The 20,069-nt window shown below is 35.9% G+C and overlaps 1 protein-coding gene across 5 annotated transcripts in view; it reads right to left on the reverse strand.

Annotated features, from left to right (window-relative positions):
* LOC111750867 (killer cell lectin-like receptor subfamily F member 1) overlaps nt 1–20,069 on the reverse strand; it is a 53,900-nt gene that overhangs the window by 15,450 nt on the left and 18,381 nt on the right. Inside the window, exons 1-4 of one of the 5 annotated variants that reach the window (XM_023549097.2) lie at nt 9,920–18,607; nt 7,648–7,779; nt 2,092–2,246; nt 1,015–1,127 (exon numbers count right to left, since the gene is read on the reverse strand). In XM_023549097.2, the coding sequence (XP_023404865.2) occupies nt 1,015–1,127; nt 2,092–2,246; nt 7,648–7,779; nt 9,920–10,058 (539 nt within the window). In that variant the 5' untranslated portion in view covers nt 10,059–18,607. Of the gene's footprint in view, nt 1–966; nt 1,128–2,091; nt 2,247–7,647; nt 7,780–9,884; nt 18,608–20,069 lie in introns of those variants that run through there. The other 4 variants (XM_023549096.2, XM_023549098.2, XM_023549099.2 and 1 more) reach the window with 4 other exon arrangements.

The raw sequence follows: 20,069 nt of genomic DNA on the forward strand, positions 1-20,069 counted from the left end.
ATTTTAAAATTAATTTTAGTATATGTGATGTATAAAGACATCATGGGTGGGTGTAGAGTACAGATTTTAAAGAGAGATATATTCTACGTAGTCTCAGGATAGAATGTTCATCTTGGTCCCTGGGTAGCACAAACAGTTTGACTACTAACCCAAAAGTTGGCAGTTCAAACCCATGCAGCACTAATGAAAGGAAAGACCTGATGGCAATCTGTTTCCATAAAGAATACAGCCATGAAAACCCTATGGAGTAGTTCTACTCTCTAATACATGGTGTCACCATGAGTTGGAATCAACTTGACTGCAGCGGGTTTAGAATATTCACTTCTTGAGCGGCTTCCTGTTTCGGGGCATTTTTTACTATCCTTCAGCAAGCCTATGGGCCCACTGCTATCATTCAGGACACATAACCTTCCTAGTCATCTCAATTTCACATCTCTTTTCGAGACAACTCAACATTCTAATTTTTCAGGAAGTCCGATTAACTTTGGATGACAGCAGAAACCTTGATCTGAGAGGAGAAGGACTCCCTCTGAAGTCCCTGAACTTTCTGCCTATGTTTTGGGGAATTTATGCATGACTTCAGCCCTCTCTACCCATGGATTTTAACCAGAAAGGTAGATACAGATATCGTTTATTAGGGAGACAGAAATTAAAAACAGTAAAAATTGGCCATTGTATTATTTGTAACTTCTCCTTTAATATTTTCCAGTCATTGAAGCCCTTCTACTAATCAAAATAAGGATTATTCTACAAACCTTCAAGAACACTGCATAAGAATCCAGATTTAAAGAATTTTATATTGGCCACAATTTTCCATTTATATCCCTGGCATTATAGGGAAACTAAATGAAAACCCAAATATAAAAAGAAATTAGCTCAGGAGTCTCTGTTTCTCTAAGGCAAATTCCTGATCATTCTTGCATTACCAAAGATGAAAGATTTTCACCTAAGGAACCAATTGGTTACCTGGAGTTTCAGGTAGTCCCGAGTGTTATTCAAACCCCAAACACTCACAACTGTAGATTTAATGGATTGCCATCTAGCCAGGTCCATGTCTTTGGTGGGTATGCAATGTTCAATCCAATCCAAAAGTAAATTCCATCTTGTCTATTACTCTGTATGAAATCCTGTGAAAGGAGATCCAGAGGACATTAACTGGGTTAAACCTATTAAAATATCCTCTTCTGATTTTAGTACAGATTTTAAAAGATCTTGATTCTTATCTTCCTAGTCAGGAAGAGCTTAAGACTGAAGAGGTTTTCTGCGTATTCAGGGCAGGAAATCAAAGTAGGAAGGTTTTCTAAGTACGTGACTCTTACATACATTATGTGAAGACAGGTGCTGATTAATGGAAATCATGGGCTGGTGATATAAACAGCAACGGAGGAAGGAGTGCAAGGGGAGTGTGAAGCAAAAACTGAAAGTGAGTAAGCTTGTCCAAGGGAGCAACAATTATCCATGAATTGTCTCTCTCTAGCAATATGCAGCCCTGAAGAAAACTGCTGCCTACGGTGAAGCTACACCGAAACCAAAGTGTCTCGTCTTCCCTACCCAAGTCACTAGGGGTGTTGCCAGAAATTAGTAATACTTTGGATGGGTACCTCAAAAAGCTCCTATCATTCTCTCCAAGAGATTACATGAAAGGATGGCAGGCAATGACGTTAGTGACCCCAATTTTGCCATTTACTTGTAGAATGAAATAGGCAAGGTATGCAACCTGTCAAGGTCTGCAGATTCCTCGTCTGGAAACGGTGCAATGATTAAGGGCTCAGGCTACCAACCAAATGATCAGCAGTTCACATCCACCAGCGGCACCTTGGAAACACTACGGGGCAGTTCTGCTCTGTCCTATAGGGTCGTTATGAGTCGGAATAGACTTGACGGCAATGGGCTTGGTTTGGTTTACCTACCTCATAAGGTTATCGTGAGCACTAAAGTATACAATAACATTTGTAAAATGCCTAGCACAGTGTTTGGCATATGGTAGGAATTCAATAAATGGTTGTAATTATCAGAGCTATAATTCTTTTATAATAAAATATAACTTTTTTATATTGAAAGGGGTAATTTTCAAGACAAATGAGATCTCACCAGTTCAGCCTTGTCTTGGATCATCAAGAGATGTGATTTCTTTACTAAACAGGATTCTTGGCTATTGATCCATGATTCAAAGTTTTTGAAAAATTTATAGCATTTGCCATTTTTCTGTAGCCAGTCATTGGGACATATGTTTAGCTTAGGGTTTACTGAAATGGAAAAATAGGAATGAGAAAAATGTTTCAATATAAAAAATAAGTCTTACAGCTAATTTTGTAAACGATTTCCTTAAAAGTAAATTTGCCCCACTTTTAAGAAATGAACTCCCCCTCCACTGAGGAATAATTTTTAGAAGTGATAAATGCCAAAGCTACTCATGGTTATTATTTATTGAGTACTTTGTGTAATCATTTCCTGAATTCTTTATGCACATAAATACATTAAATGTTTTTCCACACAGGAAACTTACAAGATATATAAAATTATTAACTTCATTTCCCTGATTTTGTAAATAAAGATATTGATGTTAATGTTAAATAAAGCTAAGTATAAATAAGGAAACTAAAGTAAAAGTTAGTTAGCTTACTCAGGGTTGTATAACTAGTAAGTGGTAAAAATAAATAAATAAATAAGTGGTGGGGCATAAAAAAGCCTAAAATAATAATAACATTAATTAATACATTTAGGTAGACTATATAAGAGAGAAAAAGTGGTGGGCTTTTAAAGAACTAAAACAGTAAATTCTCAGCAATCTCAGAAATCTGGCTCCTGTTGTGGTTGTCAGATGCTCTTTGTCAGGATGTAGGGCTTAAGGCACTCAGCTAGTAACCAAATGATTGAAGGTGCAAGTCTACCCAGAGGCACCTCAGAAGGAAAGCATGGCAATCTACTTCCAAAAACTCAGCCACTGAAAACTGTCTGGATTACAGTTCTACTCGTGGAGTCACCATGTATCAGAATCGACACCACAGCAATTGTTTGTTTGTTAGGAGCAACCACAGGATGAACTGAAATAACTAGCTTATTGGTTGTCTTTGTTTTGTTTTTGATTTTGCAATGACCAGAGGGTGAAGTTTGAGTGTGACAATTTTAGCACTCAAAATCCACCTAAACAGAGGAGTCTGTTTTTAATAAATACAATAAATGGAAGTTTCTTCTTTACAGCAGGGAACCGCCTCAAAAAATTCTAAGAGGAATCATCAGGTAGGTTTTGAACAATTTAAAGATCTAAGGAAGTAAGGGCTATCTTTGAAAACAGAGACTAAAAGACACCAGGAGAAAAACCACTGAGGAAAAAATATGCTTTTCAAAGTCACTTTACCCTGGTGGTATAGTGGTTGAGAGCTACAGCTGTTATCCAAAAGGTCGGCAGTTTGAATCCACCAGGTGCTCCTTGGAAACTGTATGGTGCAGTTCTACTCTGTCCTATAGGGTCATCTATGAGTTGGAATCGACTCCGATGGCAAGAGGTTTACACTGTAGAAGGTATTTTTCGCCTGTACTTTATAAATAACTTTTTTAAACTAATTATTCACTGTGATCCCAATATCTATGGCCTCAATGACCATCAGACTTATCTCTACAAAAAAGAAAAACTTAAAATATGTACTAAAAGAAACCTATGTTCAGAAATGGCTACAAAAACACTTTGGCTGAACTAATAATTTTTTATAACTAAGTAGTGGGTACTCAAGTATTATATTCTTTTTAAATTTTTGTACATACAAATATTGCATAATATTTTTTTAAATCATCAGAGAATTTGATAAAAGTTAGTTGATATCTTTATATTAAACAAAATGTACGTGAAAATGTAAACTATAAAACACTGTATTCAAAAGTTAGTTATTAACGTTAAAGCCTAGGAGAATCTTTGAGTGTATGAGGAAGCATAATATCTGAGGAAATACAACAGAAAACGTTTCACTTTTGAATTAGCAAAATACCTGATTCTCCGAAAACCTCTTCCTGGGGCATTTTATTTTTAAAGTAAAGACAATTAGTGTGGGCATCGAAGTAGTGTGTTAATGAACTGTGTTTTAATTGCCTTGGCGAGAAAAAATGCTCAATACACCTCAGGCCACAGATGCGGTCAAATTTTTGTAAGAGCAACCGTATTCTTTGGGTTTGCTGAAATTTGGTATCATAAGTTATTGACAGAATTAAACGACTTTAAGGCTCGCATGCTTATCCAGAAATTTACCTTGATATGCCATTTGCTGTGGTATCATCTGACCTCTAAAATAGGGCAAGAATTATTTACTTCACAATTTCCTCATTTGCCTGAAAGTCACATACCACAGCAATAAAGAAACTCAGGCCTTTATCCAAACTCATTGCTGTAGAGTTGATTCTGACTCATAGTGACTCTGTTGGACAGAGTAGATATGCCACCATAAAGTTTCCAAGGCTGTAATCTTTACGGAAGCAGACTGCCACATGTTTCTCCCACAAAACAGCTGGTGGCTTCCAACCGCTGACTTTTGGTTAGCAGCCAAGCCACCAGGGCTCCTTAGGCCTTTATCAGTGCAGTAAAATGAAAAGAAATTATTGCATCGAAAAATGCACTTATTTAGAGTATTGGAGACCATTGTTGATATGCCAAGGATATAATAGAAATATTCAACAAATACTTCTTGAGTGCCACAGTGCTGTGACCAACATTGAAGGAAGGCCTCCAAGTGTTTAGATAAGCCCAGAAACATACACATACAGAGAATAACATAGTAATGTTCTCAGTGGGGGAAATACTGACCTATTTAAGACTTATTTAAGAGACATGATATGAAGAATAAAGCCTTAAGCCGACAGTTCACTTTTTCCTATGATCAGGGCAAGTTATGCACTTTTTTCTATACCCCTGTTCCCTGTCTGGATCACCCTCTTTCTGCTTTACAGGAGTGGTATAAAAATTAATGTGGATTTTTTAATTTAATTATTAAAAATTTAACGTGGAAATATATTTTATATAATTATATTGTTTGTAAATTATTAAACCCATCATAAATCTATGTATATTAGTTGTGGTTTGCATATATTTTAGTATATAGACTACCTTATAAACATCAAACCTAAATAGAACACATTTATTAATTATCCAAACAACATACAGACCAGAAATACTATATTTTAATACAATTCATAGTATTTACATTGTACAAATTATCATTGTCGATAGATTTCATACGTAGATGATAGTTGTAACTTAAGAAAGGATGAGTCTGCTTATTGTACAATGAGTACTTATGAGTAAATAAAAAATAAACAGCATCATATAACAAAATGGAGCAAGTATGATGGTGAGACAGTGTTCAGAAGAAGAAATACAAATATTCAATAAGTAAATGGTTTTATATTTAATCTCCCTAGTAATACAATATACCAATGATATATCTAATATGTAATTTTTACCATGTTATATTAGCAAATATTTAAAAAGTATAATTCCACTGTGGGGAAAAAAGAACATCTACATACAGCTATGTGGTAGAACAGTTTGATAACATGAATCAAAATTTAAAACATTCAAAACTTTTGGCAGCAATCCAACGTTAAGGAATCATAGAACATTGTCAAAAATTCATGCCAAGTAAATTTATCAGAATTATTTTGATATCAGTCCAAACTCGATGTCATCGAGTCAATTCCAACTCATAGCGACCCCATAGGACAGAGTAGAACCACCCCACAGGGTTTCTAAGGAGAGGTTGATGGAGTCGAGCTGCTGACCTTTCACTTAGCTGCTGGACTTTTCACTACTGTACCACCAGGGCTCCATTTTGATACATAAAGGCAAAAAAAATGAAAATAATTAATTTTCATATAAATTGGGAATTAAATTATGGTATAGTCGTTCAAGGAAATCATGTGTTTCCATTTCAAAAGAGGATGCAGATCAATTTTAACTTAAAGAGGCCTTCGACACTTTGCTATGTGGAAAAAAAAGGGTGTGTAGTCTGAAATATACATATACATAAATATATATATGTATATTTCAGACAACACATGAATATGTACGTCTAATTGCACTTACCTATCCTTTGAACCCTTCCAATTCTCAAATATGCATGCATGCTGGAAGAGTTCAGAAGACAGGGAAATGCAATGAGATGTAAATATTCAAAAGAGCAGGATCAGCATGAATAAACACTCAAAGCTGAGCGAATGTGCTCCATTTTATTAACTATAAAGATGAGTTTAACTGAAGAATACAATACAAAGGAGAGAGCTGAGTTAGGAAAAATGAGGCTGCTATTGCAGGAAATTAAAGTTCAAAGGGTCTTGTAGATCATGTAAGAGAACATAGATTATTCTAAGGACCACGGAAGGTCATTGAAGAGTTATAAGCAAGGGGGTGCTCTGGCCACTGATTTGCGTTTTGGAGTCTACTGGCCTCAATGTGCAGAATGAATTGGAGGAGCTTCATACAGCCTGACTAAATTAGTAATTAGTGATTTCTTTCATCTTGACTCACGTTGATCTTCAAATGCCTTACAATTCAATCTTTCGGCAACATTGTTATTTTTTAGAAATGATTTAAATGTTTTAGTCACATTTTATAATAATAACTACAAAAACAGCAATCACTGTAGCATACAAAGTGACATCTATGCAGATAAAAATGGGTACAGCATTGGGTGGTACGGTAAAAGGCAATCATATGAACAAAACCAATCTAGGCCAACGCATCTCACAGTCCACCAAATCTTCTCCAACAGCAGAAGAGAATAAACTTATTTCCCAGGCACAATTTCCTGAAAAATCTGTTTCATTTTAAGTATTCATGTGAAAATTACATTCTAATCCTTTATACATTTGTGGGTTTGGTATAATATGTCCTATCTAAATTACTTTTCATTCAAAAAAATTGATATTTCGGGAATATGGAATCAAGTAACTATTAACGTATCATCCTATACCCACACTCCATCCCCTATACTTCTTTTACTTTTAGAAATACTGAAGTTCCAAAGCAAGAAGCTACTCTAGGCTCCTGCCAGAAAACAGTTTTATCAGATGACGCTGCACAGGGCAGAGCCATTTGAATCTGTTGACTGTCTCACACATTGACCATGAGATTCCTGCGGGCAGGGAATTTTTCTTAAATTCTGTGTCATCTCACCCATGACCTAAGCACTTAGGACATTCCTAATATAGTAAGTTAATAAATTTGGAATTTCAAAAATGAGAAGAGCTTTTCAGGTATTTTTGTGGTTACCTAGCAAGGAAATTACAAATCTTGAAATAGTGGCAAGTTGGCTATTGGAGACAGCTGTATTTAAGAAGAGTTTTAGCAAGGAGTCCTTCAGTGGTGCAGATGAATAACACATTTCACTGCTAATGGAAATTTGGAGGTTCCAGTCCTGCCAGAAGTAACTTGGAAGAAAGACCTGGTGACTTACTTCTGAAAAATAAGCCATTAAAAATCCTACGGAGCACAGTTCTACCCTAGTACACTTAGGGACACCATGAGTCAACTAGATGACAACTAGCAACCACTAAGGGTGCGAAACACAGTCTAAGCAGATTTAAACAGATTAAAAGAACCCAGAATTATAGGTAAGAATTGAAATAAAATCTCCTGCAAAATGTAATAATATAAAACCATACCTGTGGAGTTTGTATTGTCCTGGAATTTCCTGGGAGGAATATGTGTACAATTGCGGTATTTGCTTCCATGTTCAATACCAAACACTTCCTCATTGCAGTTATCACTGAAAGAATATCTTCTCAGATGGCTTACTAAGAAAAAAATGAAGAAAAGTAGTAACGCTAATTATGTTGTTACTAATACCAGTTTGTACCTTTTAAAAGATTTAGCCATTCATTCAATTGACAACACAAGAGAATACATAAACTACTGGTCAAGTAGAAGGTTGTACACAGCATTTCACCTCTCTAATTTGACAAAGGACAAATAAACATAGAGACCCAGGAGATTTCCTCTTGAGAAAAAGTAAGTCAAAATGAACAATATAAACAAAGTAAATAAAATTAAAATGCATTTTAATTTTCATGTGTTTAGCCTGGCAGATTAGAATTCTGTGATCTTAACTATTAGCTTCTCTGCTTCTCAGTTCCCACATATACAAAAGGCAGAAATGCCTAACAAATGTACAAGATTGTTGTACGACTTAAATATATATAAACTGTTTATCACACTTCCTAACATAAAATAGAAAAATAGAAGCAATAACAAATATAATTCTCCATAACTTATAAAGAAAGAGAATTCATTTTAGGAATAAATATTAAATTTAATTTGGACTTGTATTTTCCGGCAGCAGATACATTATGTAAAACTTTAAAATATCAACTACCAGGTACTTCTAATGATCAAAAGTTGTATTAAAATGATCGAATCAACTTTCTTGAAACTAAATGCTTTCACAAAAATATGAAACTTTTAGGTTATAAAGTTGTGACTGCCAAACCCACACTATTTACCAGTTAGTGAAAATTATGAATAGAATAGACCTTAAAAATTAACAAGCCTCTTGCCTCCTGTGTGCAAGGAAAAACTACTAATTCTTAATGTAATCATTGACTGAATCTTTTAATGTTAAACAATTGAAATAATAATGAAAAAAAATCAGAATGAAAAAGAAATTTAAAGAAGTTAAAGAAATAAAAGTAAACACCAAAAGAAATATGTTAATCTCTATATACGAACATTTGCTTTGAATTTAATCACCCCAAATCATTAATCCTGTCACTGTGGCCACGAGTATAACTAGAGCAGCTCTGGTCAGTTTCAGAGTAGTCTGGTGCCACTTTGGACACTCAGGGTAATCTGCAAGGATTAATTTGTCTGTCTTGAAACCTTGAGATGTTTAAAATAAACTTGAAAATGCACTATAAACCAAAATGGAAAATTCTGAGCGTACACGCTGTCTTTTTTTCCACACTGACTCAAACTGGGAGGAAGGAATCCACAATATCTATTTAAATTACCTTGTGATGTGCGCGTGTTATTTTTTAAAAATTGGATCTATTGATTCTGAATAACCAAAAAGCCAAACTTGGGGCCGTCGAGTCAATTGCAACTCCTAACGACCTTGTAGGACAAAGTAGAACCGCCCCATAGAGTTTCCAAGCAGCAGCTGGTGAATGTGAACTGCCAACCTTTTGGTTTGCAGCGGTAGCTCTTCCGATGTGCCACCAGGACTCCACTGATTCTAAGAGGTCAATATGCTTCATTTACTATTTATTAAATAATTCTTCTTTATGTTAACATCTTTGTTACAAATCTACAATTCATACAAGTGACTGCATGGGTATTAGTTGATCATACTGGTTAGTTAAAACCTTACATTCGCTTACGTATTAACTGAATTATATGAGTAATACACAATGGAATTGAACCCTAGAAAGGAAAAATATAACTAGTACCAAAATAAGTGAATGAAAGTAAAAATGAGTGTCTAGAGTAGATAGATAAGCAAGACTGACTCTTGTAACCATCTTCTCAAATGTTATTTGAAATGAAAGTATATTTATATAGATTCCTGAAACAAAACACAGATGCTAATCTTTATGCATGTTCCTTTAATAAAACAAGTACTACAACACTTTTGTAATCTTCAACTGGAGTCAAGTCAAATTAGCTCCATTACATTTAATTTAACAATATTTATAAACATAGTACTATGTGCCAAGAATAGGCCTGGGTATAAAAGGCTTACAGAGATGAGTGCACAGTCTAGTATGTACCATCTACGTAAATATGTTCTTTCAAAAGATGTAACAACCTTTATGAATAAACTCTGGTTCAACCAACATTACTTATAAATTCTTACTGAAAAGCTAGGACTAAAAATCCTTACAGAAAATTTTAGGCAGCTAACCTGCAGCCTTAACTGGGGGATTTGTGGATCCCGACCTTTGCATGTCCACTTGTGCTGGCAGCGATAGGGATGTTTCCTGGGCTTCTGCATCATCAGTTGCTCTGTGTTTTGCATCTGTCCAACCATCCCATAAACAAAATAAACCATCACTGAATGAGATGGACAGAGAGACATCACAAGGCAAAAAGCAAAGTTAGTGTCTACAAACTGGGGTGTTGAATCAAAGCCTATAGCTGTAGAACCACAGAGGATATGGTTGAAGAAGTGAACTTAATTTTTTTTTAAGAAATCCTTTCTTTTAGAATACTTTTAAATTTGCAGAAATACTGTGAAAATAGTACAGAGTTCCCATATACCACACACCCGGTTTCCCTTATTAACATCTCACATTAGTATAGCATATTTTCCAAAATAAATGAAATAATATTCATACATTATTGTTTTAAAAAGTCTGTATTTTATTCAGACTTTTTATGTCCTTAGTTGTTACCTAATAACAGCTTTCTATTCAAGGATCCCATCTCAGAAAACTATAATATGTTTAGTCTTGCTGTCTCCAATACTCTTGGCTGTGACTGTTTCTCAAACTTTCCTTTGCTTTGTTTACCTTGGCAGTTTTCAGGAGTATTACTCAGGTATTTTGTAGACTGTTCCTGACCTGGGATAGTCTACTGTTTTTCTCATGATTATATTTGAGTTATGGGTTTTTGGGAGAATACCAGAAAGATAAAGTTCCATTCTTATCACATCATATCAAGGGTGCCTACTACTAATACGATTTATCATTATTGAAGTTAACCTTGATCCCTTGGCTGAGATAGTGTTTGTCAGGCTTATCTACTGTAAAATTTTTCCCCCTCTTCCATAATGTACTCTTTTAAAGGAAGTCAATATGTACAGCCAAAATTTAAGAAGTGAGGTATTATATTCCACCTCCTTGAGGGCAGAGTAACTCTGCACAGATTTGTCTACTGTCCCATTTATTTATTCAATTATTTATATCAGTACAAAAACCAGAAAAAAAAAAAACAAGCATAAGGAAATTTATTTTATACTTCAGATTATAACACAATACTGTGGTTGTTATTGTTAACTGCCATCAAGTCGCATGGCAACCCCATACACAAGAAGATCAGACCATTGAGATCCACAGGGTTTTCATTGGTTGATTTTTCAGAAGTAGGTTACCAGGCCTTTCTTGCTAGCCCATCTTTGTCTGGAAGCTCTGCTAAGACTTTTTCAGTTTCAGAGCAACATTTAAACATCCCCTGGCAAATGGATGTTGGTTGGGCTTGAGGTGCATTGACCAGAATTGAACCCAGGTCTCCCACATGGAAGGGGAAAATTCTACCACTGAACCATGTCCCATAATCCAGTGCTACTGTATATAATTGGTTGCTTAAATTGTTCCAATTTTGGCCATTGGGAGCTCTTTCAGTTGACTCCTGTACCTCTTTGACATCTACCCTGTACAGTGTATTTTCTTTTTGTTCATTTATTTGTTTGCTTGTTTTTGTTTTGTTTTGTTAGCATTTCCTTACTTTTTTGCATAAAAATATGCCCCAGGCTCTTATTATGTATTTGCTACCACAGTCCCTAAATCAGCCATTTCTCCAAAGAGCCCTGGTTCATTGTGGAGAAAGGTACTTGAAACCAAGATCTTGGAGCTAAGTGTGAGCATTGCTACATGGGTGTCTTTGCTTCTAGGCTTTCTCAGATGACAGAGTAAGGAAATATATGTGTGTATTTTTTTTATACTAACCCATGCATAATACACACATATTTATAAATATTTCTGTATTTAATTGCTTGTATAGATATTAAGCTAAACATGGATTTATACTAATGTCTCCAACTCTAATGCATTACTACCTGGATCTTTCTAGTCTCTTCTCTTGCATGTCTTTAATCTCTTACTCCAACAGTGAGAAAGGTGGCAGGTATCATTCACTATCCATTTACTTCATTGTTTAATTCCAGTACACATTTATAGTGGTTTCATAATTATATAACCCATTCTATGTGGGAAACTACTTTATCTACTAGAGTGCAGTGTTTATGTAAAGTCCATCTAGTGTTTAGTCTTACAGGTTCCATTTTCAAAGTTGCTTATGTCAGGAAGTTTTTCCTCAACCCCTTCAAATGAGGTCATGTCATACATTTGTAACACGGTTAGATCATTTTGCCACATTCTGCATTCCATCCTGGGATTCCCTAGCCTCCAAAATGATTGTTTTTAATTTGTATACATTAAAGCTCACTCTTTCTGTCTTAAAGTTTTATGGATTTTGACAATGACATAATGTCGCGTATCCATCATTATGGTGTCATGCAAGACATTTTCACAACTCTAAAAGATGCCCTGTGCTTCACCTATTCAACCCTATCCCACATCCAAACCCTAGAAACCACTGATGTGCTTGCCACGTCTATAGTCTTGCCTTATCCAGAAAGTCATGTTAATGGAATCATATAGAGCCTTCTCAGACTGGCTTCTTTCACTTAGCAGGATCCCTGTGAGATTTCTCCATACCCTTGGCTTGATCACTTTTTTTTTTTTAAATCACTGAATGGTATTACATTGTATGGCTGTACCAGAGTTATCCATTTGCCTATTAAAGGACTTTTTGATTGCTTCCAGTTTTGTAAAATTATGAATAAAACTACTATAAAGATTCAGGTGCAGGTTTCTTTGCATGTATATGTTTTCCATTCAGTTGGGTAAATCCCTAGGAGTGTGATTCCTGAATCACATGATAGACTATGTTTAGCTTTGTAAGAACTGCAAAACTGTCTTCCAAAGTGGTTATACCATTTTGCATTCCTGCCAGCAATGTTCCTATTGCTCCCTATCCTTACCAGAAATTGGTATTGTCAGTTTGGGGGGGTTTGGCATTATACTGTGTATCTACTGTTATCTCATTGTTGTTTTAATCCGTGTTTCTTTAATGGCATATCATGTTGAACATCTTTTAATATGGCAATTTTCTATCTGTATATCTTCTTTGGTGAGGTGTCTATTCAGATCTTTTGCCTACTATTTTATTGGGTTGTGTTTTCATTGTTGTGTTTTAAGAGTTCTTGTATATTTTGGCTAAAAACAAGCCTTTAATCAGATATGTGTTTCATAAATCTTTTTTCCAGTTTGTGGTTTGTCTTATCATTTTCTTAAAAGTGTCTTTCACAGAAAAAGAGTTTTTAATTTAAATAAGTCCAACCAATCTTTTTTTGTTTGCTTTTCTTTCATGGGTCATGCTTTTGGTGATTTATCTAAAAACTATCACTGAATCAAGGTTATGTACAGTTTATTCTATGTTTTCTTCTAGACGTTTGTTAGCTTTGAGTTAACATTTAGTTCTATGATCCTTTTAAGTTTTGTGAAAGTTTTAAGATCTGGTGAGTCTACCATCTTTTTTTTTTTTTTTTGCATATGAACATCTAATTCTTCCAGCACCATTTCTTTAACAATAATATCCTTTCTCTATTAAATTGCCTTTGTCAAAAATCAGTTGGCTATAATAACATGGGTCTATTTCTGGGACTTCTGTTCTGCTCCACTGACCTATGTGTCTGTTGTTTTACCAATACTAAACCGTCTTGATTGTAAGTCCTGAAATTAGGAAGTGTGAGTCCTTCAACTTTGTTCTTCAACATTTTGTTGACCATTTTTTTGCCTTTCCATATAGACTTAGAATCACTTTGTCATACCTACGAAATAGCTTGGTGGGATTTGTTTGAATCTATAAATAAAGTTGTTTTCCAAAGTGGTTATACTATTTTCCATTCCCATCAACAGCGTGTGAAAGTCCCGATAGCTACACATTCTTGTCAACACTTAGTGTGATCAGTCTTTTTAAGTTCAAGCATTCTAATACTTGTGTGCTAGCATCTCATTGTGGTTGTAATTTTCATCCCCCAAATAACCAATGATAATAAGCATCTTTTCATGTGCTTATTTGCCTTTCATACATCTGCTTGGTGAAGTGTCTATTCAAATATTCTGACTTTTTGAGTTGTTTTCTTGTTATTGATTGCAAATTTGTGTATGTTGCACTTTCATTCATTCCAAATTCTTTGTATATTTTTTTGTTTTTGCTTTCTTCTTTGACCCATGAAGTATTTAGAAGTGTGTTATTTAGTTTCCAAATACTTGATAATTTCATAGGTAGATTTCAGTTATTGATTTCTAGTTTATTTCCATTGTGATCAAACAATATTTTTTATTACTTGAATAATTTTACATCTATTAAGACTTCTCCTGCCTTATGGCCCAGAGTATAATCTATCTTGGTAGGTGTTCTGTGTGCATTTGAAAGGAATGTGAACTCTGCAGATGTTGGGTGAAGTATTTCATAAATGCCAGTTAGTACAAACCACAGGTTGGGAAAAAATATTTGCAAATTTTATTCTTAGTGGGAGACTTATATTCAGATTATATAAAAAACATTTACAACTCAACAATAAGATAATAAGAAGACAAGGAACATAATTAAATAAATGATAAAGTGTGCAATTAGATATTTCACCAAAAAACATATATAAATGAGTAATAAGCACATGAAGAGATGCATCAGGGATATTATTAATAAATATGAATATTAAAAACAGCTCTCTGCTTTCCAATACTCTGCCCTGTCAACTCTACCACACTTGGCTTACCCATTCTCTAGATTAAGTCCTCTCAACCCCTGGAGACTGCTGAGATGGGTTCTGTATGGGCTTCCAAACCCCGTACTATAACCTGGAAACTTTTTCAAGTCAGTAAGTTGGTGATCACTAGTAAGGAACACTTTATTTTTATCTCAGAGTCTCAGAGATCATTATCATTCACTGCCTGAGGTCCAGTATTCTTGAAAGCTATTTTTGTATATATATGCATGTACGCCCTCCCCACTTTTTGACATAGTTAGGTTCCAAAGACTGGGTCATTATGTGAAATTGGCAATACGTGAAAACGGAAGGTGACCACATCAGATCACTGCCAGATTACATTGTTACATAGCTGCCATTTTACATCATTAATAATAACTGGCAGATTGCATCATTACTTAACTGCCAAACCACAGAGGCTCATGGCCCAGTGCAAGCTGACATGTAACGTTAACCATCACAGCCAGCATTACTTTCACCTTGCACCTCAGTGTTTGTTACTGCCAGATGTACATTGTTAATGCACAAAATAGTAAGATAATAGATTTTTCACTATTGTCGTAAATGTGAAATGTTGGATAATGAAGTATTCAATAAGTGAGACAAAGGTGTATATGTTATATATGTTATATTATTACATAATACTTATTACCTATTGGAAACCCTGGTGGCGAAGTGGTTAAGTGCTATGGCTGTTAACCAAGAGGTCAGCAGCTCAAATCTGCCATGTGTTCCTTGGAACCTCTATGGGGAAGTTCTACTTTGTCATATAGGATTGCTGAGTCGGAATCGACTCAACGGCAGTACATTTGGTTTTTTTGTATTACCTACTATATATAGTCTTTTTTTTTTTTTTTTTTTAGTTGTTTCACATGTTGCTTCATCTTGGTCAGAAGCAGAATCTAAATTGCAGTTAAAATATCAGAAACTCTTGTCACTGTGCACAAATCTAAAAGGTCAAAAAAGAAATAGGTATCAATACAAAACTAATAACAAGTACTTTTTGAGGACATAGCAGTGTGTGAAAGAGACCTATCTCTACTTGTAATGAGGAAAAGGAACTGGTCAGGGGAGGAGAAAACAGACATAGGAGGGAATAATCTGTTGCCCTTGAGAATAAAGAAGTGACATAGAGAGCATAAGAAAAAATAACCTGAGTAAGATTTTACAGAACATTTCTAAAGCATAAATGAGCACTTGTTGCTGGTGGCTTCTGTAGAATGCCTATGCTGCCAACAGCACAGTCACCTAAGTTAATTAAAAATGTGGTGAGCAAATACAAATTTATCAAGAGGATCACTGATATTGGATTAGATACTATAATTTCTAGAGAAGTAAAAACTCCATTTGTTCTTTTCCATAATAGTTTATCTAGCCTTTGAGACCTGGGAAATTCAACAGTATTGAATTCTATTCTATTCATTTATCTATAGAGTTTTTGTTATTATTATTTTAACCAGAAGGTGGGATAGTTTTAAGCCTGTTTATATTTTAAACCAGTTTTTAACCCCTTATAAATAAGTCAGGTGAAACAATTAAATGCTCTATTTATCACAAAATTATTAAAAATATTTGTTATCTGCAAACTTCATCCTAAACAGAGAGAGACTGAAAGCATTCCCCTTGAGAACAGGAACCAGACAAGGGTGTCCTTTATCACCACTCTTATTGTGCTGGAGGTCCTAGCCAGAGCTATTAGGCTAGATAATGAAATAAAAGGCACCCAAACTGGCAAAGAGGAAGTAAAGGTATCTCTGTTTGCAGATGACATAATCTTACAGAGAAAAATCTAAAGAATCCCCATGAAAACTACTAAAACTAATAGAAGAGTTTAGCAGTCTATCAGGATACAAGATAAACATACATGAATCAGTGGTATTCCTCAACACCAACAAAGAGAATGCCGGAGAGGAAATCACCATGTCAATACCATTTAAGGTAGTCCCTAAGAAGATAAAACACTTAGGAATAAATCTAACTAGAGATGTAAAAGACCTATACAAAGAAAACTATAAGACAGTACTGCAAGAAAACAAAAGAGACCTACATAAGTGGAAAAAATACCTTGCTTGTGGATAGGAAGACCCAACATTCTAAAATGCCTATTCTACTCAAAGCGATCTACAGATACAATGCAATCCTGATCCAAATGCCAGTGACAATTTTTAACGAGATAGAAAAACAAATCACCAACTTCATATAGAAGGGGAAGAGGCCCCGGGTAAGTAAAGCATTACTGAAAAAGAAGAACAAAGAGGGAGGCCTCACACCACCTAATTTTAGAACATATTATACTGCCACAGTAGTCAAAACAGCCTGGTAATGGTACAACAACAGATACATAGACCAATAGAACAGAATTGAGAATCCAGACAAAGCCATCCAGATCTGAGCAGGTGATATTTGACAAAGGCCTAAAGTCAGTTAAATGGGTGAAAAGACAGTCTCTTTAACAAATAGTGCTGGCGTAACTGGATATCTATCTGCAAAAAAAATGAAACAAGACCCATACCTCACACCATGTACAAAAACTAACTCAAAATAGATCAAAGACCTAAATATAAAATCTAAAATGATAAAGATCAAGGAAGAAAAAATAGGGACAACACTAGGAGCCCTAATACATGGCATAAACAGGATACGAAACATTACTAACAATGCACAAACACCAGAAGGGAACCTAGATAACCAGGAGCTCCTAAAAATCAAACACTTATGTTCATCAAAAGACTTCATCAAAGAGTAAAAAGATTACCTACAAACTGGGAAGAAGTTTTTGGCTATGACAAATCCCATCAGCATCTGATCTCTAAAATCTATTTAATACTGCAGAAACTCAACAACAAAAAGACAATCCAATTAAAAAATGTGCAAAGGATATGATCAGGCACTTGACTAAAGAAAATATTCAGCCTGCTAACAGATACATGAGGAAATGCTCACGATCATTCACTGTTAGAGAAATGCAAATCAAAACTACAATGAGATTCCATCTCACCCCAATAAGGCTGGCATTAATCCAAAAAACACAAAATAATAAATGTTGGAGAGGCTGTGGAGGGACTGGAATATTTACACACTGCTGGTGGGAATGTAAAAGGGTATAGCCACTGTGGAAATCAATTTGTGCATCCTTAAAAAGCTAGAAATAGAACTACCATACGGCCTAGCAATTCCACTCCTTGGAATATACCCTAAAGAAATAAAAGCCTTCACATGAACAGATATATGCACACCTATGTTCATTGCATGTTGCCTACAATAGCAAAAAGTTGGAAGCAACCAAGGTGCCCATCAACAGATGAATAGATAAATAAATTATGGTATATTCACACAATGGAATACTATGCAATGATTAAGAACAACAATGAATCTGTGAAACATGTCATAACATGGAGGAATCTGGAAGCCTTTATGCTGAGTGAAATTAGTCAATTGCAAAAGGACAAATATTGTATGAGACCACTATTATAAGAACTCCAGATAAAGTTTAAACACAGAAGAAAATATCCTTTGATGGTTACGAGGGTGGGAAGAGAGGGAGAGGAATATGCGCTAACTAGACAGTAGACAAAAAAAATTTTAGGGGGAGGGAAGGGCAACACATACCACAGGGATAGTCAGTACAACTGGACTAAACCAAAAGAAAAACATTTCCTCAGTACAGCCACAAGCTTCTAAGGCCAGAGTAGCAGGGACAGGGGTCTGAGGACAATGGTTTCAGGGGATATCTAGTTCAATTGGCATAACAAAATGTATTAAGGAAACGGTCTGCATTCCACTTTGGTGAGAGGCATCTGGGGTCTTAAATGCTAGCAAGCAGCCATCTAAGATACATAAATTGGTCTCAACCTACTTGGAGCAAAGGAGAATGAAGAACACCAAAGACACGAGGTAAATATGAGCCCAAAGAGACAGACAGGGCCACATAAACCAGAGACTGCATCATCCTGAGGCCCGAAGAACTAGATGGTGCCTGGCTACCACTGATCATTACCCTGACAGGGAACATAACAGAGAATCCCTGATGGAGCAAGAGAACAGTGGGATGCAGATCTTAAATTCTCATTTAAAAAAAAAAAAAAAAACAGGCTTAATGGTCTGACTGAGACTAGAGAGACCCTGATGGTCATAGTCCCCAGGCCCTTTGATAGCCTAAGATTGGAACCATTCCTAACCAACTCTATAGATAGGGATTGGCCTGGGCTATAAAATAAACAATGATGCTGGCAAGGAGTGAACTTTGTGGCTCAAGTAGACACGTAAGACTATGCTGGTGAATCCTAACTAGTGGAGAGATGAGAAGGAGGAGGGGAACAGGAGCTGGTTGAACGGACACAGGGAATACAGGATAGTGAGGAGGAATGTGCTGTCTCATTAAGGGGAGAGCAGCTGGGAGTGCATGGCGGGGTGGGTATGGCTTTTGTATGAGAGACTGACTTGATTTGTAAACTTTCACCTAACCAACCAAAAACCAAACCCAGTGCTGTCGAGTCGATTCCTACTCATAGCGACCCTATGGGACAGAGTAGAACCGTCCCATAGAGTTTCCAAGGAGCACCTGGAGGATTTGAACTGCCGACCCATTGGTTAGCAGCTGTAGCACTTTACCACTATGCCACCAGGGTTTCCATTTTCATCTAAAGCACAACAAATACATTTAAATAAATAAAGTCCCACACATGGGGAACATCCAGCTTAATTGGCATAACAGTTTATAAAGAAAATGTTCTACATTCTACTTTGGTGAGTAGCATCTGGGGTCTTAAAAGCTTATGAGCGGCCATCTAAGATACTCCATTGGTCCCACACCATCTGGAGCAAGGGAGAATGAAGAAAAACAAAGACACAAAGATAAAGATTAGTCCGAAGGGACTAATGGACCACAACTATCATAGCCTCCACCAGCCTGAGTCAAGCGTGACTAAATGGTGCTCGGCTACCACTGCTGACTGCTCTGACAGAGATCACAATAGAGGGACCTGGACAGAGCTGGAGAAGAATGTAGAATAAAATTCTAACTCACAAAAAAGACCAGACTTACTATAAGACAGAAAATGATACAGTGAAGAGTGAGTTTCTTGGCTCAGGTAGACACATGGGACTATGTGGGCAGTTCCTATCTTGAGGCGAGATGAGAAGGCAGAGTGGGACAGGAGCTGGCTGAATGGACACGGGGAATACAGAGTGGAGAGGAGGAGGGTGCAGTCTCATTAGGGGGAGAGCAGCCAGTAGTCCATAGCAAGGCGTATGTAAGTTTTTGTATGAGAGACTGACTTGATTTGTAATCTTTCACTTAAGGCACAATAAATTAAAATGAATATATGTATTTGTTGTCTGTCTTCCCTGATGAAAACCAATTCACGTCATCACTAGCATAGAAAGAATGACTGATTTTAATTATTAATCTGCTGTGAGTAAATGTAAAAGAAGGGACAGAAATATGTGCATATATGCTTTTTTTTCCACTTAAAATGCACACTCAAACTCTCGATATATTTTTAGACATTCCGTTCATGTCTTAAAATGTGAGGA

Source organism: Loxodonta africana, chromosome 4, assembly GCF_030014295.1.
Source record: "Loxodonta africana isolate mLoxAfr1 chromosome 4, mLoxAfr1.hap2, whole genome shotgun sequence".
NCBI lineage: Eukaryota > Metazoa > Chordata > Mammalia > Proboscidea > Elephantidae > Loxodonta > Loxodonta africana.